We start from the raw sequence: 26,836 nt of genomic DNA on the forward strand, positions 1-26,836 counted from the left end.
CAAATCTTGTTGGTCCCAGGCTCTGGTTGTCTTCTGATAATTTGCTTGCCAGGGTCTCCTTCTTTCTTCTTTCTCCGTGCTAATCATCCATCTGCCGTCTCTGTCCTCCCCTTCCATTTCCCTTCCCTAGAGGTCTGGCATCTTTTCTTTTTTTCATCTCCATCCACAGATCCACCTTTTCTCAACTACCCTTTCATCCAGCATCTCTCCCTCCTTCTCAACTACCCTCCTATCCAGTATCCCTATCCCCCCTCTACACCATCTCTCTCTTTCTGTTCCTTCCCTCTCTAAATCCCATTGCCCATCATCTCTCTCCCTCTTCTCTATTTTTAGACCCATTATTTTTTCCCCCCCAAAGTCCGACATATGTACATCTCTTTGAATCCCCCTTCCCTCCCTCCCTCCCTCCGTGTACTTTTACACCAGGGCCCATTCCCCTAAAGGTTTGTCCCCCCTTGAAGGTCTGTCCCCCCCTGAAGGCCTACATCCCACCCCTGAAGGCCTGCACCCAAGGCCTGCCTGTCTTCCCTAAAGGCCTGCCTGTCCCCCCTGAAGGCCTGCACCCAAGGCCTGCCTGTCCCCCTGAAGGCCTGCCTGTCCCTCCTAAAGGCCTGCACCCAAGGCCTGCCTGTCCCCCCCTTAAGGCCTGTCTGTCCCCCCTAAGGCCTGCCTGTCCCCCCTAAGGCCTGCACCCAAAGCCTGCCTGTCCCCCCTGAAGGCATCCCTGTCCCCCCTAAAGGCCTGCACCCAAGGCCTACCTGTCCTCCTGAAGGCCTGCCTGTCCCCCCCTAAAGGCCTGCACCCAAGGCCTGCCTGTCTCCCCCTGAAGGCCTGTACCCAGGGCCGCCATCAGGGCAGTACTACCAGTCCTGCATTCAGGGGCCCGGAGCTGACAGGGGGCCCGGGCTCCCCAAGGGTCCTAGGCAGTGTTCTAAGGCAGGGGCGCCAGTAGCTCGCCAAGGCAAAGTGAGTCAATCACCCAGGACTCACTTTGTCTTGGCGATCTAATATATCGGGCCGATCAGTCTTCCTCTCCCCGATGTCAATTCTGCAGTCAGAGAGGAAGTTCGGGCCAGCTAATCGCTGCCTGGCTGGGCGGAACTTCCTCTCCGACGGCAGAATTGACGTCGGGGAGAGGAAGACTGATTGGCCCGAAGCAGGGAGAGCATGCATCGGCGTCAGCTTTGGGGCCTGTTATCCATTGGTGGGTCCTGTTCCCCGATGGCAGTGGCAGTGGCTTGGGGAACGGCAGGGAGAAAGAAAGAAAGGGGGCAGGCAGGGAAACAGAAGGAAAGAAGAGAAACAGAAAAAAAGAAAGGTCAGGGAGAGAGGAAGAAAAAGTTGGGGGAGGGAATGAGGTGTGGAGGAGAGAAAGCATACAGGCTGATAGAAGGGAAGAAAGATTGGATGCACAGTCAGAAGAAGAAAGTGCAACCAGAGACTCATGAAATCACCAGACAAGGTAGGAAAAATGATTTTATTTTAAATTTAGCAAAGTGGAGGCAGTATTACCACAGTTTTCAAAGGAATTTGCCCAAATAACTGGGTAAATTCCCAGAGATGAAAACTTCCCTTCACTTACTATGCACAGTTCTGAATTTATATCTGCTGTCTATATTTTACAATATGGTCCCCTTTTACTAAACCGCAATAGTGGTTTTTAGCGCAGGGAGCCTATGAGCGTCAAGAGCAGCGCTGGGCATTCAGCGCAGCTCCCTGCGCTAAAAACTGCTATTGTGGTTTAATAAAAAGGATGGAGGGTATATTTGTCTATTTTTGTATGGTTGTTACTGAGGTGACAATGCATAGAGTCATCTGCCTTGACCTCTTTGAAAAAAACCCAGAATAGGAATGATAATTAACATTTTCTCAGCGTATAGTGTGCTTTGTGTTTTTTAATTTTATTGTTGGTAGATCATTTTGACTTGGTCATTTTAAAGTAGCTCACAAGCTCAAAAAGTTTGGGCACCTCTGAGCTAGAGCATTGAAACTGTGTATTTCTATTTTATCCCCCCTTTTACAAAACTGTGGAGTGTTTTTTAGCGCCAGCCGTGGTGGTAGCAGCTCTGATGCTCAGAATTCTATGAGTTTTGTAAAAGAATGAGGGGTTAGTTTGTGATGACATATTCCATACTAGGCGAAGGTGTTTTCTGTGTTCTGTGTGTTCGAAAGACATGGTTTTCTGTTAGGATTGATGGTGTAGGATTGATCTGTGCTGGTCTGGCTTGTTTAGTTTTACAATGGGTATATTGATGTACTGCTCACTGCAATATGTATGATGCTGCCTTTTCCTAGGTACTCATGTGTGACGTGTGGTTTGTTATTAAAAATCATGTTTTTCTTACAGATGGGGGGGTGCCAAAAAATGATGGGCCCCGGGTGTTACATATGCTACGTACGCCACTGTATGTAAAGATACCAGAAAGCTGGCATAGCAAAAACTTTAAGTAAATTGTTATTCTTCTAAGTTTTGAGTATTTAACCCTCCCACAATCTCACGGGCACTCGTTTCAAGTTTATTGAGATTTTGATTTAAACACAATATCAAATATTTTCAATGCTTATAACAAAAATAAATTTGGGGAAATAAATAAAACCATTTGAACAATAAATATACAAACATATCCATAGATGATTAAAATTACATAAGGAGTACAAGGATAAACTACATTTGTTTAAAAATGCGTTCTCCGCGCCTGCTCATAAATTTGTTGACTGGAAGGATCCAGCAATGTGGCCAGATGCCATTCAGGACAAAGACAGAGAAAGAATTGTGCAATTTGGATTAATGATGGAAGATGATTTAAAGCAAATGGCACAGTCTATGAGTAAAGATCTTGACGGACGTTCTTTTTATGAATATCTCCTCTATGCCAAATCACCCAATGGATGTGAGAAGATTTTACGGGACTGGCTTAGGTGGAGCATTAGCAGAAAAGTATGTGTGTATTCGGCCCATGGAAGAAGGGGGGGGGGGAAGGGGTGTGTGGGGGGCCCAATAGGATTGCTCAGTAAGGGGCCCAGAAATTTCTGATGGCAGCCCTGCCTGTACCCAAGGCCTGCCTGTACCCCCTGAAGGCCTGCACCCAAGGCCTGCCTGTCCCGTCCCCCCCTGAAGGCCTGCCTGTCCCCCCCCTGAAGGCCTATACAATCCCCCCCATGAAGGACTGCACCCCCCTGGAAGACCTGTACAACCCCACCCGACGACGGACTGCACCCCCCTGGAAGGCCTGCATGTTCCCTCTGGCCTCAATTTACCTAAATCTATCAGCCTACATAAGATCGCTAGTGCTAGTGACATCAGAGAAGGGGGGGGGACTGCGGCAGAGAGAAGACAGCTCAGAAACCCGACGGTAGCTTGCAAAGATCGCTAGCACTAGCAATCTTATGCAGGCTGATGGATTTAGGTAAATTTGATGCCGGGAGGCCAGGAGGGAAACCGGACCCTGCAGCACTTCCCGACTGACCCTCCCCCCTCGCCCTCTAAAGCAGGAGCGTTAGCGGCCGGCCAGAAAGAGTAGCGCTGCCGCTCCTGCTTTAGTGGGCGAGTGGGGAGGGTCCGAATCAGGAAGCCGATTTTTTATTGTTTTAAATCGATTCGAATCGGTTCACCCAAAGTGAATTGGTGAACCGATTCGAATCGTGAATCGGGCAGCACTATTGATATTTTAAATGTATTTCCACCCAGATAGATTTTATCAAAATTCAGTCAAAAAGGAATGTCATATCTCCAATGATACAAATGTTGCCAACAGTTCCAAAGAAAGACATGGCTATAACTTATTCTTTGTAGCTGCTAAACTAACCTTGCCCCAAATTGGAAGCAAACAGCGATTCCTTCTATAGAGAAGGTGCTGCAAAAATTAGATTATATATGTCTAATGTCAAAATTGATCGCGTACAAATATGGTAGAGTGCTACCCTTTCACAAAGTTTGGGATACTTACCTTGAGTGGAGAACTGAGGTGCATTGATTTGGGTCTGGGATTCGAAGGTCATTGCATTATACTAAGATCCAGCTATGCTGGTTACATTGGGGCAAATGGTGAAAGGATTTGGGGTTTTGTTTGTTTCTGCGTTATTTTGGCTTGTTTTCTGGACATCACATGTACATAATTTCTCTAATGATATGTTGCTTTAGCTTGTTTCCTCCCTGCTTGTTGTGGTGGGGGACTTGTAACCTAATTGTGATGTAAAGTTTGTATGTTTTGAATTTGGATATAAAAAATATAAAATAAAACATTAAAGCATTCAGAAAAGAAATAAAGACTCTACTTTTCAAGAAATTCCTGCATATGACTTAATACTGCTAGCTCCTTCCTACTTCCCAATACCTTCCCAATTCCCCAAAGCAATCTCATCTACTCTTTATCTCCTCTAGAAATTACCAGATATCTTCTTGTAATACGTTTTTAGTAATTCTTTTGCAATCCGCCTTGAACCGCAAGACACTGGTGGAATAGAAATCTCTAATGTAATGAAATGTAAAAAAAAAAAAAAAAAAAAGGAATATGTATAAGAACATAAAAACATAAGTAATGCCTCTGCTGGGTCAGACCAGAGGTCCATCATGCCCAGCAGTCCGCTCATGCGGCGGCCCATCAGGTCCAGGACCTGTATAGTAATCCTCTATCTATACCCTTCTATCCCCTTTTCCTTCAGGAAATCATCCAATCCCTTCTTGAACCACAAAACCGTACTCTTTCCTATCACGCCCTCTGGAAGCGCATTCCAGGTGTCCACCACCCTCTGATTGAAGAAGAACTTCCTAGCATTGGTTTTGAATCTGTCCCCTTTTAATTTTTCCGAATGCCCTCTCGTTCTTGTAGTCTTCGAAAGTTTGACAAATCTGTCCCTCTCCACTTTCTCTATGCCCTTCATGATTTGTAAGTCTCTATCATATCCCCTCTAAATCTCCGCTTCTCCAGGGAAAAGAGCCCCAGTTTCTCCAATCTTTCAGCGTATGAAAGGTTTTCCATACCTTTTATCAAGCATGTCACTCTCTTCTGAATCCTTTAGAGTACGCCATATCCTTCTTTAGGTACGGCGACCAATATTGGACGCAGTACTCCAGATGCGGGCGTACCATCGCCCGATACAACGGCAGGATAACTTCTTTCGTTCTGGTTGTAATACCCTTCTTGATTATACCTAGCATTCTATTCGCTTTCTTAGCGGCCGCTGTGCACTGTGCCGACGACTTCATTGTCTTGTCCCCTATTACCCCCAAGTCCTTTTCTTGGGTACTCTCACTCAATGACAGCCCTCCCATTGTGTAGCTGTACTTCGGGTTTCTGTTTCCTACATGCAAGACTTTACATTTCTCTACATTAAACTTCATCTGCCATCTCGTCGCCCACTCCCCTAGTTTGTTCAGGTCCCTTTGTAAATCTTCGCAGTCTTCTATAGTCCTAGCCCCATTAAATAGTTTGGTGTCGTCTGCGAATTTTATTACTTCGCACTTCGTCCCTGTTTCTAGATCATTTATAAATACATTGAATAGCGGTCCAAGCACCGACCCCTGCGGAACACCACTCGTGACCCTCCTCCAGTCCGAGTAGTGGCCCTTCACTCCTACCCTCTGCTTCCTACCCGCCAACCAATTCCTGATCCATCTGTGTACGTCTCCTTTCACCTCATGGTTCTTCAGTTTCCGAAGTAGGCGTTCATGGGGTACCTTGTCAAAGGCTTTTTGGAAGTCTAAGTATTTAATGTCTATGGGGTCCCCTTTGTCCATCCATTTGTTAATTCCTTCGAAGAAGTGCAATAAGTTCGTCAGGCACGATTTTCCCTTGCAGAAGCCATGTTGGCTTGTTATCATAAGTTTATTACTTTCTAGATACTCCTCGATGCTATCTTTTATCAGTGCTTCCGCCATTTTCCCCGGGACCAAGGTCAGACTTACCGGTCTGTAGTTCCCCGGGTCACCTCTCGATCCCTTTTTAAAGATGGGTGTAACATTAGCTTTCTTCCAATCCACCGGGATCATGCCTATTTTCAGGGACAGATTACAGACTTGCTGTAGTAGTTCTGCTATTTCCTCCTTTAGTTCTTTCAGTACTGTAGGGTGGATTCCGTCCGGGCCCGGTGATTTGTCAGTTTTTAATTTTTCTATCTGCCTGTGTATGTCTTCGAGGCTTACTTCCATGGATGTTAATTTTTCTGCTTGGTCTCCTTTGAAGATTTGTTCAGATTCCGGTATATTAGATGTGTCCTCTTTTGTAAATACTGACGAAAAGAACATGTTTAGTCTTTCCGACACTTCTTTCTCCTCCTTCACCACTCCCTTCCTATCTCCGTCATCCAGTGGCCCACCTCCTCCCTAGCCGGCTGCTTCCCTTTAACATATCTGAAGAACGGTTTGAAATTTCGTGCTTCCCTGGCTAGCCTCTCTTCATATTCTCTTTTTGCTTTTCTAACCACAAGGTGACATTCTTTTTGATACTTCCTGTGTTCTTTCCAGTTCTCTTCGGTTTTGCCCTTTTTCCATTTCTTGAAAGAATTCTTATCCCCTATCGCTTTCTTCACTTCTTTAGTTATCCACGCCGGGTCTTTTGTTCGGCTTTTTTTGCACCCTTTTCTGAACCTGGGCATATACAGATTTTGCGCCTTGCTCACCGTGTCCTTGAATAAAGACCAGGCTTGTTCTACAGTCTGCCATTTCTTTGAGCTGTTCCTAAGTTTCTTCCTTACCATTACCCTCATCGCTTCATAGTTTCCTTTCTTGAAGTTAAAAATTGTCGCTGTGGTTCTCTTTCCCTTCGGTCTTCCTACTTCAACTTTGAACTTGATCATATTGTGATCGCTGTTTCCCAACGGTCCCACTACTTCCACTTCCTTTGCAGGTCCTCTTAGCCCATTTAGGATTAGATCCAGAGTGGCATTCACTCTCGGTTCTCTGACAAGCTGATCCATGAAGCAGTCCTGAATAGCCTCCAGGAATCTGGTCTCCCGAGCGCATTTTGAGTTTCCAAGACTCCAGTCTATCCCCAATCTTTTCCCCTAAGATTGCTAGTTATATGTTAGGTTATGGTAATGTTGTTAATTGGTAGGTTACCCTCCAAGGACTATTTCTTAAAAGCTAATTACTAGCTAATTACTTTTCTAGCCTTCTAATTGGTTCAAGGAATTATAAATCAAAAGTCAGGCCAGGGGTGGGGAGTTTAATACTAAACAAGACTTTCCTCAACTGTTATCTATGCCCTAATCTGATCTTATTTTATGCTCTGAAATGCAATCTAAAATACTAATCTAGACTAAAACATTTTAAAAATAAATACCCTAATAGAGAATCTAAAGGCTACACTATTACCTAAACTGACTTTGCTGTAAAAGCAGAGTACTGAACTAAAAAAGTAAAAGAGAAGGACAATGACATAACCTACTGAAGCCCAAGTTTTACCTTTCCCCAAATTTGAATGCTAGCAGGTAAAATATTCCAATGGAGAGAGGGGCTATTGCACAAGCAGTATCAGGAATCCTATACATTTTCAGGGCTTGTATGGTTATCACCAGGGCTTAATTTTTGCTGGAATGGGGTAGAACAGCATTCTGGCACTTCGTAAGTCTCATGAAGTGATGTAATTTCCTATCTTGCCATCTAGTAACATAGTAACATAGTAGTAACATAGTAGATGACGGCAGATAAAGACCCGAATGGTCCATCCAGTCTGCCCAACCTGATTCAATTTAAATTATTATTATTATTTTTTTTCTTCTTAGCTATTTCTGGGCGAGAATCCAAAGCTTTACCCAGTACTGTGCTTGGGTTCCAACTGCCGAAATCTCTGTTAAGACTTACTCCAGCCCATCTACACCCTCCCAGCCATTGAAGTCCTCCCCTGCCCATCCTCCTCCAAACGGCCATGCACAAACACAGACCGTACAAGTCTGCCCAGTAACTGGCCTAGTTCAATCTTTAATATTATTTTCTGATTCTAAATCTTCTGTGTTCATCCCACGCTTCTTTGAACTCAGTCACAGTTTTACTCTCCACAACCTCTCTCGGGAGCGCATTCCAGGCATCCACCACCCTCTCCGTAAAATAGAATTTCCTAACATTGCCCCTGAATCTACCACCCCTCAACCTCAAATTATGTCCTCTGGTTTTACCATTTTCCTTTCTGCTGGGTTTTTCTCTCTGTCTCTCCCCTCCCCCATATACCCTGTTTCTCGCTCATTTTTACCTTGTATTATGCAAGAATCTACAGTAAATTTCTAACCAGCTGGGGTTTGAGTTTTAAAATCCAGTTTTGGGAACCCCTTGAGGAAGCAACATTTAAACCCATTCTTGGTATAGCTTTGACCTGGTTTCCTAATTCATCTAATTTTTATTGGCATGTTTGTATTACCTGGAACTCCACTGGACTCTCCACTAGGATTTTCTTGTTTAACCAGCCTCTGCTCTGATGTCCTTCAATACTCCATATTGTAAGCTGGCCAGCAGAGGTGTAAAGCTTCATTGTAAGCTTTCCTTTGTCTGACAGAAACAGAGAAAATAAAAACAGAATCAGCAGAACTGAAAGAAACAGGAAAATAAATATGAGTTGGTGTGAATGAAGAAATGTTCTGTCCAGCCACTGTTCACCCCCAAGTTATGTGCAAACACCATTTCCATTCAGAGTTTTCTAGAAGGTTAACTGATATCTCTCATTAGGGAGGAATGTTGTGTTCATTTGGGGATTTTTTGTTTTTTGTGCATGGTTTTAGTCTGAGATGGTAACAGAATCAAGGAAAAATATGTACTGGGGCTTTCTCTGTTGTAGTTGACTTATGTTTTATTTAATCTTTTGTATAATAGGTGATAGACAGAAATTTACCTCCACCCCCCTTTTCCTAAGCTGTGGTAGAGGTTTCTAACACAGCAAGGCGTGCTAAATTCTCCAATGATGCTCCGATGTTCATAGAATTCTATGTCGCCAAGGTGTTACTACGGGGAGATACAAGTGGTGAAATCCTCACCGGCCTCCTTGGTTTAAATTTTGTGCATTTCTTAACTTATTGTTATTACTTATCTTAGTAATGGTGAGATTTCGCTTCTCAATACGGACTGTGCGGTGAGACCCAACATGTTTCACTGGAGTTTCGTCAGGGGTCTATCCTAAAGCAAATCATATTATATAAATTAGTGTCCCTCGCATACCATTACTACCAAGTCTAAATAAAAAAACTCCTCATTTACCACCACCACAGCCGTCCACCTCATATCATTCGTTATTTGTAAGATGGCGGCCACGTCTCTAGGGCTGCTGTCTTATTCATTTCCTGCTGCAGGACACACAGATCCCTCAAACTCAAGCTATGAACATCATTGAGGAGGTACTTCAGAATCGGAGTACCCCCCAGAGAATTTCTACTTTTTTTTTGGTACAGCTGGCCCGGTGGGTTATTGAAGATAGTTACTTCAAATATCGTGAAGATTTTTTTAAGCAAACGCAAGGGGTGGCCATGGGAGCCAGTTTGGCCCCTTCGGTAGCCACCCTCTACATGTCAAAATTCGAAGAACAACATATATGCACCAGCATTTTTTTAAAAAAATTCCCATGTGGATCAGATTTTTGGATGATATTTTCTTTTTGTGGGAAGGATATTGGGAGGAATTGGGACATTTCATAGAATTTTTGAATTCAATTGATAGACAGATTCAATTTACTTGCACATTTCACCAACATCAGATTGAATTTTTAGATCTTCAGGTGATAAGGACCCTGGAGGGCTTTTCAACCACAGTGTTTAGGAAACCTATGGTCCGCAATACCATATTGCATTTTATGAGTCACCATCCTTTCAGATTAAAATTTGGGCTACCTATCAGTCAGTATCTAAGAATCAGGAGGAACTGTTCTGATTTGCAAGAATTTAAAGCACAAGCCCGGATATTGCAAGGAAAATTCTTGGACAGGGGCTACCCCGATAGAGCGATTAAACAAGGCTACCTTAGAGCAAGGGAACTATTAATTAGGGATAAAGAGAAAGAGCAATCAGATGAAGAATGGCTGATATGTGTGTTCCCTTTTTCAGAGGCTACCAGATATTTAATACAAATAATGAGAAAATACTGGCATGTTGTAAATCTGCATGAGGGCCTCAATAATTTCCCTATGGTATCCTATAAAAGAGCAAAGTCGATAGGTCAATGTCTAAATTTTAAGAAATTCCAACACTTTGACACCACTAATGCGGGACTACATACCCGATGTGGAGAATGTCAATGGTGCGGGATGACGATCGAAGGTGCCCAATGGGAAGTTCCAGGGAAACACACCATCATTGTAGCTAGGACTATGACCAATTGTAATAGTAGAGGGGTAGTGTATGCAATCGTGTGCCCCTGCCATTTAATTTATATAGGGAGGACGAGTCGACAAATCAAAACTCAGTTGAACGAGCATAAATCCAGGATCAATAGAGCTTTGATGCAAGCCCCGATGGTTTCTCACATGGTAAATTTCAATCATTCAGTAGATGAACTTAGATGGAGAATAATTGACAGTCTTCAGCAGAGCGGGAGGGGGAGTGGCAACACAGAAAGAGAACTGAACCTGAAGGAGCAAAGATGGATACATAGATTAGACATTGTAGTCCCTCACGGATTAAATCTAGAAAGAGATGTGGGCTTCAATGTTTTGAACCAGGTTGTCTGATTTGGAAAATTAATTTATATAATAAAATCTTTTCGGCACCAGGGGAATCCAGCACCTCAGAGGGCAGGGGGGTGGATCCTTCCGGTCCGGTCCTATTAGGTCCGGGGGCGGTCCTGCAGCAGGAAATGAATAAGACAGCAGCCCACCAAATAACGAATGATATGAGGTGGACGGCTGCGGTGGTGGTAAGTGAGGAGTTTTTTATTTAGACTTGGTAGTAATGGTATGCGAGGGACACTAATTTACATAATATGATTTGCTTTAGGATAGACCCCTGACGAAACTCCAGTGAAACATGTCGGGTCTCACCGCACAGTCCGTATTAAGAAGCGAAATCTCACCTTTACTAAGATAAGTAATAACAATAAGTTAAGAAATGCATAAAATTTAAACCAAGGAGGCCGGTGAGGATTTCATCACTTGTATCTCCCCGTAGTAACACCTTGGTGGGACGGAGGAGTGGTGGTTCTGAGGTCTCATATAAAGTGTGTCAAAATATTGTGAAAACACAGTCTAAATTATTCATTGAATGATGAGGGAGAATTGAAGAGCACCTTAGAAATAACTTTAGGAATAATCGATTGGACTTTTCTAAGGAAATATTTAGCCAATTTTATATAGTTTGAACATAGAATTCTATGAGCATTGGAGCAGCGTCAGAGCATTTAGTGCTCCAGGTTGCATTAGAAACCTCTACCGTGGCCCAGTAAAAGGGGGGGTTAGTTAGGAATAAATTATTTTGCATTCAGGAAAAAAGTTTAAACTTGGCTATTTCACTTCATTTGTCTCTGTACTTCCTCTGTTCTATTGGGTAACTGGAAATGGATTTTCTTCCTTATTTATCCAGACAAATCCAGATATGTGAGTATTCCCTCTCCTGCCAGTAGTGGAGACTCAGAACTACTGATTTATGATGGGTTTTACACTAAATGGCAGTAGAGGTTTCTACCACAGACCAGCGAGGTAAATGCTCAGATGCTCATAAAATTCCTATGAGCATCGGAGCATTTACCTCATCAGCTCGCTGTAGAAACCCTACCGCCATTTAGTAAAAGGAACCCTTACTGATGTCACTATATAAGCATCCCATGCAATCCCTTAACTAAACAGTATTTATCAGTTTTCTAAAGGTAGAAAGTTGATACATCCTGGTCAGGGAAGGAGGAGTGGTTAAAAAAAAAAAGGGAGGAAAATAAGTATTTTTTTTTTTAGTACAATTATTTTATTGAAAGTTTAGGAAATACAAAAAGCAATAGAGATAAAACTGTAAAACAGTGGCAGTTAAACAACAAAATAGAATGAAAATCTATCAATACAATCCACTGTGCAAAACAGCCGTTAAATAACAAAAAATTCCAGAGTGACAATCAGTAACGAAGAGTAGGCTAAAGCAGAAGAAAGGGGCAAATAAAGAAGAAGGAAGTAAAAGAAAAGGAAAGAAGGATAGAGAGAGAGGAGACAGGAGTGTCTAGAAAGTGGATTGAACATAGGTATCAAGAAATTTCCAAGGTGACGTAGGACAGATCGTCCGTGAAGATAATCTGGAAATACATTTATTTTCATAAGCATATGATTCATATTTGTGGTACATGGACAAAGAGTTCCATCAGAATGTATAGTCCAGTATGGAGGATGACTTCCAATTTTTCAAAATGTGCATGAAGGCTGTCGTGATCATAGCATCAATAAGTTTAGCAGGACAACTCGATGAAGCAAAGCAGAGGTGTTGAGATCGCAGGATAATAACATCAAAGGATATGTCAGCTGAGCAGGAAGTAATGGATTGTACAGTAGTCCAAATACGAGACCAGAAGGAACGAACTGCTGAACAGGAAAACAGCATATGATCCAAAGTACCCTTTTCCTTTAGACAGTTCTATTTCTAATTTGGCAGACTATGAAATTTTGAGTGATGGCTTGATTTGGTTGGTCCAATCCAGATGTGCTGGAGACCCTTCCTCCCCTTTATCTTTGATGGTTCTCTTCTTTGAAAGACCATCTGCTTATGCTTCAATTTTCCTCTCTATCTAATGGGAGGAGATCCTTGAGAGCCTGGACCTTGGACAAAGCACAGCTGATGAAAAGAAAAGGTGAGCTGGAAGCCTTCCCACTGACGTCGGAGGAGCTTCCTCCAACATCAGAGGGAAGTCTTCTGGCTCAGCCGCGGGATGTGAGTAGGAGCTGCCGCCACTGCCCGTGGCTTTGTGCAGAGAAATGACTGCGGCAGGAAGGAGCTGGCCAGAAGGGAGGAACTGTCGGAGGGAGGAACTTACTTGAATCACAGAATGGGAGGGAGAGAGGGGCGAGTTGGGACTCAGGAGGGAGGGAGAGGAGTACGTTGGGACACTGAAGGTAGAACAGGATTCCTGTTGATAAATACGAGTCCAACGTAAGTCGGATGTTCATAAAATGGGGACTGCTTGTACAACAAATGTTAATAAATATTAAAAACGCTCCAATAATATTAAGAATGAATGACAATCAAGAAAAGGCCTCTACAAATAATGTCATCTTAAATAATGTCATTTTTAAAATCTCAGCATCCTAAGTGACCTTGTCAGATTATTCCATAGTAGTACCCCTACTACTGAAATTACTGAAGCCCTCATTTTTGCATAATGTACGCTTATTAACCCTTCACAACTACCTGCAGTGTCCTCTCTGACCGCAGGGCTGGATCTTGTTGATATACTTTCATCACCTGAGTCGGATACCAGGGGATATTAAAGTGTATCACTTTAAAGAACAGCAGAAAAACTTTATAAACAATCTGATATTTCACCAGTAGCCAATGAAGCTATTTCAGTAAAGGTGATATGTTCAAATCTGTCCCCTCCACAGATCAACCGAGCTGCTGCCTTTTGAACAACCGACACTGCTAAAGTTCCTCTCCGTTTATGGACTGCACACATTCATTTCACAAACAAGCATCACTGAGACACAAAAAGACAAGCGAGTGGGGTTAGGAGTTAAAAGCAACCTCGAAAATAGAGGCTTTTAGCCTGAATTTGAATATTGCCAGGGACGGTGCTTGACTATTGATGGTATTTACGTACTTATAGCACAGGCTTGTCTAACCTTTTCCTAATAGGGACCACATTTTATGAGGGATGATTTATAAGTCATAGTAACTATTCTTTTTCTCTTGAAAATGCACATCTCACTTCTTGGATCTGATGGAAGCTTAACTTCAACTTGTGGTTATAGGCTAACATTTTCAGTTTTGCACACTCTTGTTTAGGTTAGCCATTATACTACTACTACTACTATTATTAATTATTTCTATAGTGCTACCAGACGCATGCAGCGCTGTACAGTCACAAAGAGTAAGAAAACAGTCCCTGCTTGAAAGAGCTTACAATCTAAACAGGCAAGACAGACAAACAGGATGTCATGGATACAGTTAAGGGGAACGGTTAATCAGCTGGCAAGGTTGGAGGGCAGAGGAGTAGTTTGCATATTATTTTGGAAATGACACTTAGTTTTTTTGTCTTTTGATTTATGGTTCCTTTTTGTTTTATTACCTTACTAGTGTTTAAGCCCATTAAATTAATGGGTGCTAGAATATATGTCTGTCTGTCTTTCTTTCTTTCTTTCTTTCTTTCTGTCTCTCTCCCTCCCGCTGACTGTCTTTCTTTTTGTCTGTCTCTCTCCTGGCCCCCTTTGGCTGTCTTTCTTTCTTTCTGTCTCTCTCCCTGCCCGCTGTCTTTCTCTGTGTCTGTCTTTCATTCTCGTGCGCTGCCTGCCTGTTTTTATGTCTCTCTCCATGGTCCCCTTCTGTCTCCCCCCAAAGCAAACCAAGATTGTTCCCTGGTCCCCTTTCCCTCCCCCCCCTTCCTTGTGTAGCAGCAGCAGCATTTTCCCCTTCCCTGTGCAGCAGCAGCATTTCCTCCTTCCCTGTGCAGCAGCAGCATTCCCCTCCACTTCCTTGTACAGCAGCATTCCCCTTCCCTGTGCAACAGCAGCATTCCCCCCTTCCCTGTGCACCCACCCCTTGCCTGCTCCCCCTGTCCTGCAGTAGCCCTTTTCCCTTTTCCCGTACAGCAGCACCCCTTCCCTGCTCCCCCTGTCCATACACCCCGCAGAAATCTACTTCCCTGGGGATGGCTGCGACAGTGTCTTTGAAGCTACCATGTTTAACTTCAAAGAAAAGTGCTGCACCGCGCTGTTGCTGGCCTCAGCATCTTCTGTCCACTGTGGCCAGCCCTAGTGGAAACAAGAAGTTGTCTTAGGGCGGGACACAGTTGAGAGAAGACGGTGAGGCCAGCGGCAGCACGGCACAGCGCTTTGCGGGCGGGTGAGCATGCGAGAGGAAGGAGGGGGAGAAGTAGAAGCCGGCAGGGGCGCCTGTGCCCCCCCGTTCCGAATCAGCAGTTGCAGCAGTTTCTCTGGCGGTGAGTGAGGGTGGGAGGGGGGAGTCACCGGCATGTTCCCTGCATCCGTGTTCAAAAATGGAATTCGGCACGGACCCAGAGACCACGGTTGCAGGGAACATGCAGTCCTAAGTGCGCATGCGTGCTTAGGGCTTTATTATAGAGGATGTTTTTCTTTCTAATTATTGTTAACCAAGTCGAGCTCCTCTTTTGGTGACGACCCGGTCTACAAATCCAAGTTTTAGTTTAGTTTATATGTCCTTTACGGATAGCACTATTTTCCCTTTGTTGGATGTCGATCTATCCCTTCGGAGGAGGCTAAGTCCATCCTATCCTGGTAGCTGCACAAATCAACTCTACAGCAGGAAATGAGCCTGCAGACCCCAGACTGGATTGCAGTAATGACAGTGCCAATCTCAGTGGTTGGGATGTGCATTGTCTTGGCAGGAAAGTGAAAGCTCAGTGGTCAGCAATGAAGGCAGAGTGGCCGATCAATCTGCTAGAAGTGCAGGCCATATCTTTTGCTTTTGAGGCTTTCCTTCCACTGATTTGAAGCAAGGGTGGGGCAGGTGATGCTGGAAAACAGCAGTGGACTATGTTAATTGCCAAGGAGGAGCCAAGAGTCTGCAGGTATCATAGGAAGTGAAGCTACTCATGAATTGGGTAGAGAGGCACCTACTGGCATATGTGGCTGGCACAGACAATATCTGTGATAGCTTTTGGGCTTGCAGGTGGTATATCTATATATATAAAATGTTATTATTTTTCCTAAACAAACATATACTGCACACAGTCAAACCATCTTCCATTCCTTTCTCACCCAAGTCCCATCCCTACCCCACCCAACCACTCCTCAACCCATCCCAGATTACATGTTCAGCAAATAGCTGTGGGCTCTATGAGGTATTGTGTCCCAAACAGGCTTCCAAATCTGTACAAATTGCCTCCAAGTTCTGGTTGAAGCTCATTTCACGTTGAGCCTCTCTATACACAGCAAAGCGTATATATAATTTTTTCATTCTGTCATAGAAGGAGAGTATGCCTGTCTACAATTTTTCAAAATACATTTTCATGCAAAAAGGAACAGTTTCTCAAGTGGCACTCCTCATTCCCAGTGATACAAAATAGTAGTATGTCCGCACGACCAGGCAATCTCCTATGCAAGACTCAGTAAGGACAGGTTAAGATATTGGACCAAAAATGCTCTATTTTATCACAAGTCCAGAACATATAGTAAAAGGATGTGAGCAGTGACACAGGGCATTGTGAAGAAGCAACTATTCCTGCTCAGCATGCTTGTTATGGAGCCATATAAAGTCTCAGAAGAAATTTATATTGCAATTCCTGTAGATTAAAGAACCTGGAGCAGTTTTTTTTAAAGAGGCATAGTACAAGAGTTAACTGTGTTGGGTCCACTGGGAAATAGTGATCATAACGTGATCAAATTTGAGCTGATACCGGGAATCCGTCGCAAAAGAAATCTACTGTAGATGTGTTTAATTTTTGAAAGGGAGACTAATGAGGAAAATGGTTAAAAAGAAGCTAAAATGATCATTTGCAAAGGTTAGGACTGTAAACCAGGAGTGGATGTAATTTAAAAATACCATCATAGAAGCCCAGACCAGATGTATTCCACATATCAGCAAAGGTGGAAAGAAGAGGAAACGAGAGCTGGCGTGGTTAAAAGTTAAAGTGAAAGAGGCTATTAGAGCCAAACAAACATCCTTTAAAGAATGGAAAAAGGATTCAAATGAATAAAATAAGAACAACAAGCACTGGCAAGTTAGATGTAAAGCATTGATAAAGACAGCTAAGAAAGAATATGAAAAGAAACTTGTAAAAGAGGCAAAAACTCATAACAATTTTTTTAGGTACATCAGAAGTAGAAAACCTGTAAGGGAATCCATGGGACTGTTTGATGATCAATAGCAAAAGGGACGCTCAGGAAGGATAAAGCCATAGCGAAGAGACTGAATGAATTATCTGATTCAGTCTTTATAGAAGAAGATGTACCTGAACCGGAAATGGTTTTCAAGGGTGATGATGTGGAGGAACTGAAATAAATCTCAGTGAATCTGGAAGATGTACTAAGCCAAATCGATAAGTTAAAAAGTGATAAATTGCCTGGACCGGATGGTATACAAACCCAGGGTACTAAAAGAACTCAAATATGAAATTGCTGACCTGCTGTTACTGATCTGTAACCTTTGCTAAAATCATCTGTAGTACCTGAAGATTGGAAGGTGGCCAATGTTACATCGATTTTTTTTAAAAGGGCTCCAGGGGAGATCCAGGAAATTACAGACTGATAAACCTCACTTCAGTGTCTGGCAAAATGGTGGAAACAATTATAAAAAAATAAAATTGTGGAACACATAGACAAACATGATTTAATGAGACAGAGTCAGTATGAGTTCAGCAGAGGGAGATCTTGCTTCACCAATTTACTTGATTTCTTGGAAAGTGTGAATAAACATGTGGAAAAAGGTGAGCTGGTTAATGTAATGTATCTAGATTTTCAGAAAGCTTTTGATAAAGTTCCTCATGAGAGGCTCCTGAGAAAATGAAAGAGTCATGGGATAGGTGGCAAAGTTAAGTTGCGGATTAGGAATTGGTTATCAGATAGAAAACAGAGGGTAGGGTTAAATAGTCATTTTTCTCAATGGAGGAGAGTAAACAGTGGAGTGCCACAGGAATCTGTACTGGGACCGGTACTATTTAATTTATTTATAAATTATCTGGAAATTATCAAACACCACAGCAACATTAGAAGGGGCATTAAGTCTGCCCCCTTGGTTGCACACTGGGAGACCTATAACCATTCTATCAGTGATCTAAACTTTTTTGTCTTCAGAATATTTACACCAAACCCTAGAGGAGGTAATATAGACATTTTTCTTTTACAAACTGAACAGCACATTATTCATGACCTGAAAACTTTACAACCTCATACAGTATCTTATTTGGATACTGAATTTGTCTCATTCTGCCTCTGGAAATTTATGTATGCTTTCATGTACTTAAGTTTTCTTATATTTACATCAATGGGCATTGTTTCATAATATCTCTTTTGTTTACACATTTGTTTATGCATCTGCATACTCAGTCTTCATTTATAATCCCTATGTATTTGTTTTTTTGCATCCCCATGTATAGCTTTGATTCATTTTATAATTTATTATAGTATACATAAGTTATCCTTCCTTATGCTACTCCATATTACACACTGACTTTTCTTCTTTTTCCTTCTTTTAGCCTTACAGATATTCTCTTTTCCTTTTCTTCCCTGTATACCTCTCTTTACCTAAGTTTGATAGTCTGTTCATTTTAGCAGCGCTTTTGGTTATGTTTCATGGGCAGCCCAAGGTTTTTAAATTTCATTATTTTTTTTTGCACTTCGGCACACAGCGCGCTTTGAAGTCATTGCTGACATCACCACATTCTTCTCTGTACTTTTGCCTTTTAAGGTGCTTTAGCGCAGCTTTTTAATTTTTCAAGCAACTTTGTTCGATTGCTTGGCGATATTGTTTCATGTATATTACTCTCTACTTTTCCTTACACTTTTTTAATACTCATGTGTCGACCGCCTTCTCAAAGTATCTTTTACTTTCCTCTTTCTCAGCATGTCTTACAAGCTTCAGCGTCAGGTATTTTGAGTCTTTATATCTCTTGTTCTCTAGTCTTCTTGTTGTCAGCTTTCTTCAGGTTTCTTTTTCAAGGGTTCTAGTCTCTTGTTTGCTCACTGTTTTTTTATTTTTATTTTTTGTTTTTAATTTTCTGATTAATTCACTCAGTGTGGCAGCACCCCTCTGCAGTGTTTTACTTTTCAATCTTTACCCCTCCTTTTTTATGCTTTCGTTCAACACACCATCTACATTTGTCCAGACCATTTGCACACCATTTATTATTCTAATTCAAATTTCATAACACAGTTTTCTCACACCTTTAATATACCTATTAACATAACATTGTGCTTCTTAACCGCGTAACCATAAGTTCAACACGGTTTATAAAAGATTATAAACAATATCATGAAGAACAAGAAGAGTTATTTGACCAAGTATTTTGAGAATAGATAGGTTTTTGACTGAGTTCTAAGCTGTAAGCAGTAACGATCGAAATTCTTTATCATGGGAAGCTGCTTGAAATGCTAAAGTATGATAGAAATTTCTTGCTTTTACAACCCTGTACAGATGGAAAAGTGAACAGGGCGTGAGATCTTCTACTATGTTTATACGATGCTATAGAAAATCTTTTGGCCATATAAAATGATGCAGTGCCATACATAACCTTATGACAGAGACAGCCCAACTTAAACAAGACGCGAGCCTCCATTGGGAGCCAATGCAGCTCGCAATAGAACGGCGTCACATGGTTATACTTCTTCAAACCATAGATCAATCTGACCGCTGTATTCTGAATCAATATGAGTCTGGCCATGTCTTTCTTAGTACTTCTCAGGTAGACAATGTTGCAATAATCAAGAAGACTTTATGAGTTTTAATTACATGTTTTAATTGTTTTATCAAATGTCCTTAGGTTTCTATATGGTTCTTATGGTTTCTATATGGCGTTTTTATTGTGTTTCATTCATATATGTTTTTATTTTGTGTTCTTAAAGAAATATGCCGTCACTAAGTGTATATATATGCTATGTTTAAGTATACATGTCATTCAGTTGATGCTTTCCATATTTAATGGTCTTTATAGTTGTTTATTTCTCCTATATGTTTACATTTATTTGTCATCCAATTGATGTTTTTTATATTTAATTTAATTTTTATATTTAATGGCTTTTGTTTATCTCTTCTATACATTTAGTTTTATGTCCCCTGAGGAAGGCGTTTTTTTAAGACACCAAAACTAGGATCCTTGTTGGAACTATATATTTGAATAAAGATTGATTGTTTTGGCTGTCTGGATGCCTCCCTTGCCTCTTTTACTGTACAATTATTTTCAGTCAGATCCTTCTACTTTCTGAAGGATTCTCTTTAGCTCTTATAGCTTCCTTCATCTCACTCATTAACCACACTGGCTGCCATTTGGTCTTCATTCCTCCTTTTGTAATACATGAAATATCTAGTCTGGGCTTCCAGGATGGTATTTTTAAATAACATCCACGCCTGATGTATATTTTTGACCTTTGCTGCTGCACCTTTAAGTTTCTTTTTTACCATTCTCCTCATGCTATCATAGTTTTCTTTTTTAAAGTTAAGCGCTGTTGTATTAATTTTCCTGTGCAAACTTCTAGCCGTTTGGTATCCCTCATTAATTATGGGCTCTTTTCCCTAACCTGTTTTTCTCCCCTTTTATTTACCATTTGTTTTAAAATTAGCTTTATTCCAAACTCATTAACTTATGCTGCACAATGATCTCCTAAGCACTTGATATACTCATTCTACACAAATCATGCTATATTTATGCTAGCTCTTTTAAGGTGCTTATTAGTTTTCTGTAGAGCTGGCATGTCCAACAGGTAAATCGCGATCTACCTGTAGATCATGGAGGGGTAAGAGGTAGATCACCAGCCCCACTTGGCTCCATCTCTCCAGCAGCTCGCCCTGTTGCTAGGAGAGAGCTCGTACTGGTAGGTCGTCTGCCGAAGGCATGCCACTGCTGCTGAAACTTTGTCTATCTTTTTCCTGCCTGTGGGTGTATTGGGGGCGCTTGTTGTTTTCATGCCAATAGTCTGTGGGTACCCCAGGGGGCCGCCGCCCGTGTCCAACGACGATATGCCACAGGCCTGGCGTCATACCTGGTCTCCTGCCTCTCAGAATCACCCATTCCTGCCCCCGCCCCAACACCCCTTAATAGTGTGTTATATACCGGGCGATATCCATTCGCCCGGGCTCTACCTGAATACACTTACTGTATTAGTTGTGTCATTTGCTGGTCATTGGTCGCTTTATAGTTCAGTTTCATTAAACATGTTCTAACTTGCCTAAGCCTTGCCTTCGAATTGGTTCAAACCACTGTGACTTTTGCTTGCCTCTGCAATTTTATTTTGCCTACCCTTTGCATTGATTTTACACTGCAATTTTATTTCACCTTGTCTTTGCGTTGATTCTACACTGTGTGCAGAATTTATTAAATCACGTGTGGTGGTATTTGATTTTATCAGATTTTCTGGACAGGTGTTTGAGTTTTTTTGATGATTTTTTTGGTGGTATTTGATTAATGGTGCCAGTATGATGAATTCTTATTTTTACTTTTAGAACTGCATGTGTGGTTTTGGCATCTCCACTCTTTGTGGTCTTCAGTTCCTGTTGATCTTTAATACTTTGGGACAGTGATAGTTTTGGACCAGATTCAGCCAGTGCTTATACTAACTTAGCAGATTTGGCCTTCTTACATCCAGCCATCCCAGTATATCAAAGACGAGTGTTCCAAAGAAGCGCAAAACCTACCATTTTCACAGTGGCGTACCTAGGGTATGTGGCACCCGGGGCCCATCATTTTTTGACACCCCCCCCCATCTATATGAAAAATATGATTTTTAGTACCAATCTACATATCGCACCACAAGAGTGTACCTAGGAAAAGGCTGCATCTTAAACATTGCAGTGAGCACTAGAACACCAACACATACATTGTAAAACTAAACAAGCCAGATCCCGCACAGTCAATTGGTCCTGTAGTCAATGCCAACTAAAAACTATGTCTTTTTCAGAACACACAGAACAGAGATACACCCTCGCCCAAAATGGAATAATCACAAACTAAAAATAGAAATATGTAGACAAAAGTTAAATTGATCCGCCAAGAAACCAGACCCTGGATACAATGCAACACCATAAAAAACAGTAACACATGTCCTCTAATACAGTGCAAAATATAAAGACAGTAGATGTAAATTTGAAAAACCTGATACATAACAATCACCACTTTATAAATTAACAAATAAAAATAAAACAAATAATGAGAAATAAAAAAATACCATTTTATTGGACTAATCCCCGTAAGCTCGGTCCCCATCCCCGCAAACCACCTAATTCCATCCACACAAGCCTTGAATTGTTTATATTAAAGTATAAAAAGAAACAATATTCTGTACAATTGTCAATTTATAAATCAGCGTCTTCTCCCCACTCTCTTCCCCATTTCCCTTCAGCATCCTCAGCCCACTCTCTCTCCACTTTCCTTCAGCGCACGCACATAAAAACAAGCAAGTAATTTTATATCATTTTCATTCTATTCATTCATAGAAATTAAAGTCTAGATAATGCCAGTCACATAACAAAACATGATTTTACAAAAATAATTCCCTGCAGTCAAGCCTGCAAGGATTACTAGATGTCTTTCAGCAGTTCCCCTCCCTCCCTCCCCCTTACCTTTGTGGCCAAGTCAAAATGATCTACCAACAATAAAATTTTAAAAACACAAAGCAGAGAAAATGTTACGCAGAGAAAATGTTAATTATCATTTATATTCCACGGGTTTTCAAAGAGGTCAAGGCAGATGACTTTATGCAATGTCACCTCAGTAACAACTATACAAAAATAGACAAATATTCCCCCTCCCTTTTTACTAAACTGCGATAGCGGTTTTTAGCGTAGGGAGCTGCGCTGAATGCCCCACGCTGCTCTCGACACTCATAGGCTCCCTGCGCTAAAAAACTCTATTGCGGTTTAGTAAAAGGGGGCCATAGTGCAAAATATAGACAGCAGATATAAATTTTCAAAACGGACACATTTTGATCACTAAGTTGAAAATAAAATCATTTTTCCTACTTTTTTGTCTGGTGATTTCATGAGTCTCTGGTCCTTCTTCTGGTCCTTCTTCTTTCTCTCTCCCCCTGGCTCCCCTCTTTATTTCTGCCTTTCTTTCTCTCTCCTCCTGGCCCCCCTCTTTATTTCTGCCTTTCTTTCTCTCCCCTTGGTCCCCCTCTTTCTTACTGCCTTTCTTTCTCTCTCCCCCTGACCCCTCTTTATTTCTGCCTTTCTTTCTCTCTCCCCCTAGCCCGCACAAAGCCATCGTGCAGATTTCTCCACTTCCACGATTCTTTCCCTAACCTCACCCCCAAGCCAGCAGCCGATTTCTTCCTGCTCCTTCCCCGATGTCCTGAACTTCATCGGGCAGCAGCAGCATTCACAATTCACTGCTGTTGCCCGCTTCAGGCCTTCCTCTCTGTCGGGTCCTGTCTTCATGAAAACTGGAAGTAGGCAGGACCAGGCAGAGAACAAGGCCTGAAGCCGGCAACAGCAGCGAATTGTAAACGCTGCTGCTGCCCGAAGAAGGTAATGGAGCACCGAGGCAGTCCGCTTCTCCCCCCTCCCAGCCGAACCCCCGCTGACCCTCCTATCTCCCCCCCCCCCCGTGAACCTTTCCGACCTTCCCAGCGAGAGCAGCAAACCTCCTTCGCGGCTTTCTCCTCCCTCTGCCGCGTTACTGATGACGTCATCAGTGATGCGGCAGAGGGAGGATAAAGCCGACGCTACTGGAGTGAGGTTTGCTGCTTTCACTGGGAGGGTCGGAAAGGTTCACTTGGGGGAGGAGAGATAGGATGGTCAGCGGGGTTTCGGCTGGGAGGGGGGAGAAGCGGTCTGCCTTGGTGCTCCAAGGCCTGGCGCCATTACCTTTTTCGATAATGGCGCCGATGCTGCTTTCGCTGGGAGGGTAGGAGCGCGATAGGGACCGGGCCAGCTGTGCACCCCCCCCCTAAGGCGGCACCCGGGATGGACCTCCCCCTCGCCCCCCTTGGTACGCTACTGCCCTGGGGAAACAGCCTGCAACAAGATCGCGCGATGCCAGAGATCTTTGCCTGCTTCGGCTGTTTCCTCCGCCGCGGTCCCGCCCCTCCTCTGACATCAGAGGAGGGGCAGGACCGTGGCGGAGAAAACAGTCGAAGCAGGCAAAGATCTCTGGCATCGCGATCTTGCTGCAGGCTGTTTCCAGACGCGACACCCGGCGCAGGGGGGGGGAACCGGACCGGGAGCACCCCCTCAGGGCTTGGTACCCGGGGCGGACCGCCCCTCCCGCCCCCCCCTTGGTACGCCACTGCATTTTCATGATGAATGGGAAATGGACTACTTCTTCATCAAGTTGAAAGACAAGTGTTGTCTAATTTGTAACGTCCCAGTATCCTTGCCCAAAAAGGGTAATCTGGAACATCATTATAAGGCTCTGCATAGCAATAAGTTTGATGCTGATTTTCCGCCCCAAAGTGAAATTCGTAAACTGAAGCTCAAAGAACTTAAATCGAAATTGGCTACTCAGCAACAGTTGATGGCAAAGCCAAGGTCACATTCGGTCAATGCAACCATAGCATCTTTCAAGGTCAGCAACCTGATCGCAAAGAAATGCAAACCTTGCACTATATGCATTTTAGAAGGTTATTAAAAACTTAATTATTTGTTAAATATGTTAATGATTGAATTGTTTTTATAATTTGAATATTATGTAATTTCGCTTTGAACTGAAATGTACTGAAATTCATAAATACATTTTTATGTTATGTTTATGTTATGTTATTGAAATATCTTAGATGAGCACTTTCCATATGATGGACGGACCTGTTTGCTATCAATCCAAAGTTAATAGCCATCACCCTGAAGAAAGTAACAGCAAGGTGGCTGAAATATTGATCAAGCAAATGCAGACAAGGCATCACCTGTACAGCTACGATAACCATGACACCAGCTATAGAAGTTAATAGGGTGTTGTGATTTTGATTATCCCAAGAAGATTATGTCGCGCTTCACTTACGGAACTGTTCAGAGAAGTCCATATGGTACCAGAATTTGAAGCAGGAGCCTGTGGTTGCTGGAAGGTGTTCACTCATTAGGCCAGCCTTAGCTTCCTCAGAATTCAATAGACTGGTGTCAAAAAATGCATAGTGACCTAGAGTCAGAAGGGAGCAAGAAGAATAGAGAATATCAGGGGGGCAAGAATAACAGCAGTGTACAAATGGTCTTTGATCAGAAAATAACTGGGTAGCAAACGCCATCATCAGCTTCAGTCAGAATCTTAAAGAAGACTAGTAATGTAATGTAATTTATTTCTTATATACCGCTACATCCGTTAGGTTCTAAGCGGTTTACAGAAAATATACATTAAGATTAGAAATAAGAAAGGTACTTGAAAAATTCCCTTACTGTCCCGAAGGCTCACAATCTAACTAAAGTACCTGGAGGGTAATAGAGAAGTGAAAAGTAGAGTTAGAGGAAAAATAAAAATAAAATAAACATTTTAACAAGACAGCATTGATCTAAATACTTTGGAAGGTAGAAGAGAGGAGAGAAAGGAATAGAAGCAGAAGGGGGGGCCGTTGCACAGTAGAATTCTGGAGAAATTTAAATGATAGAAATAGAACAAAACAAAGACAAAAGGCAAAACAATAGATAAGATTAAAGATAAATCATAAGCTGGAAAGAAAAATAAAATAAAACTTTGTCTTCAATCCACGGTTTCCGCGTCAGTGATGAAGTGGAGCAAGTAAGTTTAGGAGGAGCGATTGACGTTTCCAGAAAGGGCTTCTTCAGGGAAGAGACTTGGCCGACAGTCCCAGGATGCCTATGTCTCCTTCCCTGCGATGTTCTCCCATCCATGCATTCCCTCCCAGACACTGCCCATGCCTCAGCCGCTCCAAGGAACTAGTAAACCATCTCTATAAATAGAAGTCTTTCAATACAAGCCTTGCCTCTTCACATATTTCTAGGCATATTGAAAAAAAATCTATTCAAAGACACATTTATTCCTAGAATAATTTACATATATGTGCACATACATGTGTAAATATCAAAATTTCACCTAAGCGCTATTCTGTAAATATTCTCTCTAAAAGTAAGGAGGTGTTCCTAGCAGGCATCCAGTTATAGAATTATCCCAAATAAGCTTATAAAAGAAGGTGCTGTTTGTCTGTAAGAGACCAGCATGCAAAGGACTTGATTTAAATTGTAGGCTTTAAACATTTTTTTGGAGCAGGTGAAAATTGGTGCATGAATATTTGTATGCTGTTGGGATTGGTTCTGGGTATTTATGTTACCTTTTTTAAATAGGCACCTTTTTGGACTTCTCATATAGGTATTCTGTTATAAAAATTATCTCCCCCATGCTCCCACAGCCATAAGTAATACTTAGAATAACAATGTAGTCACACACACACGCACATGTATGAAGCACTTCTGTGATGTTTGTGCTCAGTATGGTGTACGTTCTTATACAAAACACAGGGCAATCTCTTGTAGTATTAGTTTTCATCAGCTCAAAGTGATTGCTTGGCCCATTTGTCAGGCTATCAGACAGTAGACAATCTTACCTTCCTTGTTTCCCAGAGTATGGTCTGTGTTGGGTCCAGGATATTTACTGGGTACTTCCCCTTTTGACCAGTCCCACTTGTAGCCATCCAGAGACTGTGTGTTACTCCAGCCACAAGTCCCTGTTTCAAAATCACAGCAGCCTGCAAAAGTCAGCATTGATTACATGGAGGCCCTGTCTTGAGTGGTCAGCTTTCATGAGATCAGTGTTATTGCATATAAATAGGGCAGATTTTGAGCCTTGCACTGATCTGGATAGATCCAGCAGAGACAGTAAAAGTAAACCTCTATGGAGGGAAATTAAAAGTAGACAACTATGATAATTAAATAAAAGAAGTGCAAATCTTCCCGGGAAGTTTATTGCTTAATAATATTGGATCCCAACAAAATCACTCAAAAGCTTAATGTATTTGTAGTAATGTCAGTGGTTTTTGAAAATAAACCCCTGTGTAGCCCATCCCCCATATACAGACAAGAGACACTTTAAAACTGCAGCCAAAAAGAAAAATGTTTATTTATAATCTTAAACCTGTTCCCTCACAGGCTCAATGTAAAACCCCTTAGT

At 42.2% G+C, this 26,836-nt stretch overlaps 1 protein-coding gene across 3 annotated transcripts in view; it reads right to left on the reverse strand.

Moving 5' to 3' along the window:
• MAMDC4 (MAM domain containing 4) overlaps positions 1-26,836 on the reverse strand; it is a 343,940-nt gene that overhangs the window by 36,785 nt on the left and 280,319 nt on the right. For all 3 annotated transcript variants that reach the window (XM_033959811.1, XM_033959812.1, XM_033959813.1), the window contains 3 exons: positions 26,274-26,414; positions 24,722-24,856; positions 8,352-8,479 (listed from right to left, as the gene is read on the reverse strand). In XM_033959811.1, the coding sequence (XP_033815702.1) occupies positions 8,352-8,479; positions 24,722-24,856; positions 26,274-26,414 (404 nt within the window). The remainder of the gene's footprint in view (positions 1-8,351; positions 8,480-24,721; positions 24,857-26,273; positions 26,415-26,836) is intronic.

Source organism: Geotrypetes seraphini, chromosome 10 (assembly GCF_902459505.1).
Source record: "Geotrypetes seraphini chromosome 10, aGeoSer1.1, whole genome shotgun sequence".
Classification (NCBI taxonomy): Eukaryota; Metazoa; Chordata; class Amphibia; order Gymnophiona; family Dermophiidae; genus Geotrypetes; species Geotrypetes seraphini.